The sequence below is a fragment of the Empidonax traillii genome, unplaced genomic scaffold (assembly GCF_003031625.1).
Source record: "Empidonax traillii isolate 1590-97213 ecotype Southwest subspecies unplaced genomic scaffold, ASM303162v1 scaffold2931:size33898, whole genome shotgun sequence".
NCBI lineage: Eukaryota > Metazoa > Chordata > Aves > Passeriformes > Tyrannidae > Empidonax > Empidonax traillii.
Genome location: NW_020958124.1, coordinates 32,864 through 33,898, shown reverse-complemented (window position 1 = coordinate 33,898; position 1,035 = coordinate 32,864). Strand labels below are relative to the sequence as shown.

The 1,035-nt window shown below is 58.8% G+C and overlaps 1 protein-coding gene across 1 annotated transcript in view; it reads left to right on the top strand.

Annotated features, from left to right (window-relative positions):
- Window positions 1-93: 93 nt before the first annotated feature.
- Window positions 94-1,035, top strand: part of LOC114072296 (gastrula zinc finger protein XlCGF7.1-like) — a gene marked incomplete at both ends in the record, with an annotated part of 31,572 nt that continues 30,630 nt past the window's right edge. The window contains one exon of the mRNA XM_027910210.1: window positions 94-647. Within this exon, the coding sequence (XP_027766011.1) occupies window positions 94-647 (554 nt within the window). The remainder of the gene's footprint in view (window positions 648-1,035) is intronic.

The window sequence follows — 1,035 nt, the reverse complement described above, 5'->3', positions numbered from 1 at the left end:
GAAAAGGCCCGGAGATGCCCCCGGAGGAGGGGCTGCAAAGCCAGCCCAGGGAGCTGTGAGGAGGAAAGAGCCGTCCTGTGCCGGGAAGGCGGCCGGAGCTTGAGCCGGAGCTCCGAGCTGGTGGTCCCTGAGCAGCCTCCCAGCAGGGAGAAGCCCTTCAGGTGCTTGGAATGTGGGAAGAGCTTCAGGCTGAGCTCCAACCTCCTCAGCCACCGGCTCATCCACACTGGGGAACAGCCCTACACGTGTAGGGAATGTGGGAAGAGCTTCAGGCACAGCTCCAACCTGATCCAACACCAGCACATCCACACTGGGGAACGGCCCTACAAGTGTGGGGAGTGTGGGAAGAGCTTCAGGCAGAGACCTGCCCTGATCCAACACAAGCACATCCACACTGGGGAACGGCCCTACACGTGTGGGGAATGTGGGAAGAACTTCAGGCAGAGCTCCCACCTGATCCAACACAAGCGTACCCACACTGGGGAAAGACCTTTCAAGTGTGGTGAATGTGGGAAGAGCTTCAGTGACAGGTCCACGCTCCGCACCCACCAGCTCATCCACACTGGGGAACGGCCCTACAAGTGTGGGGAGTGTGGGAAGAGCTTCACCTGCAACTCTCACTTGACCTCCCACCAACGGACCCACCAGTAAGGGAAGGCCCTACGAGTGCCCCGACTGCGGGAAGAGCTTTGGCCTCTGCTCCCACCCCGAATGACCCCCCTGATGGTGAGGCAACCCCTGGAGTCCAGGGACTGTCAGTCCATCTGTTTCTACCAGAAAGGGCCAGTCCCCTTTGCCAGGGGCAGGTTGTGCCAACAGAACCCTTCTTGGGGGGTGTGTGGAGAATCCTGCCTTGGCTGGGACCCCCCAAGGTCAGTGCTGGAGGTTGAGAGCAGAGATCTCCCCCCGAGCGTTGGTCTGGGGGAGTTCCATCCCTCTCTAATTCATAATTCTTGCTTTGGTGCCAGCTTGAGTAGAATTGCTTCAACAATTGCTTTAGTGTAGAGCACTGTCCTATCTTATGCTGTCCTACTG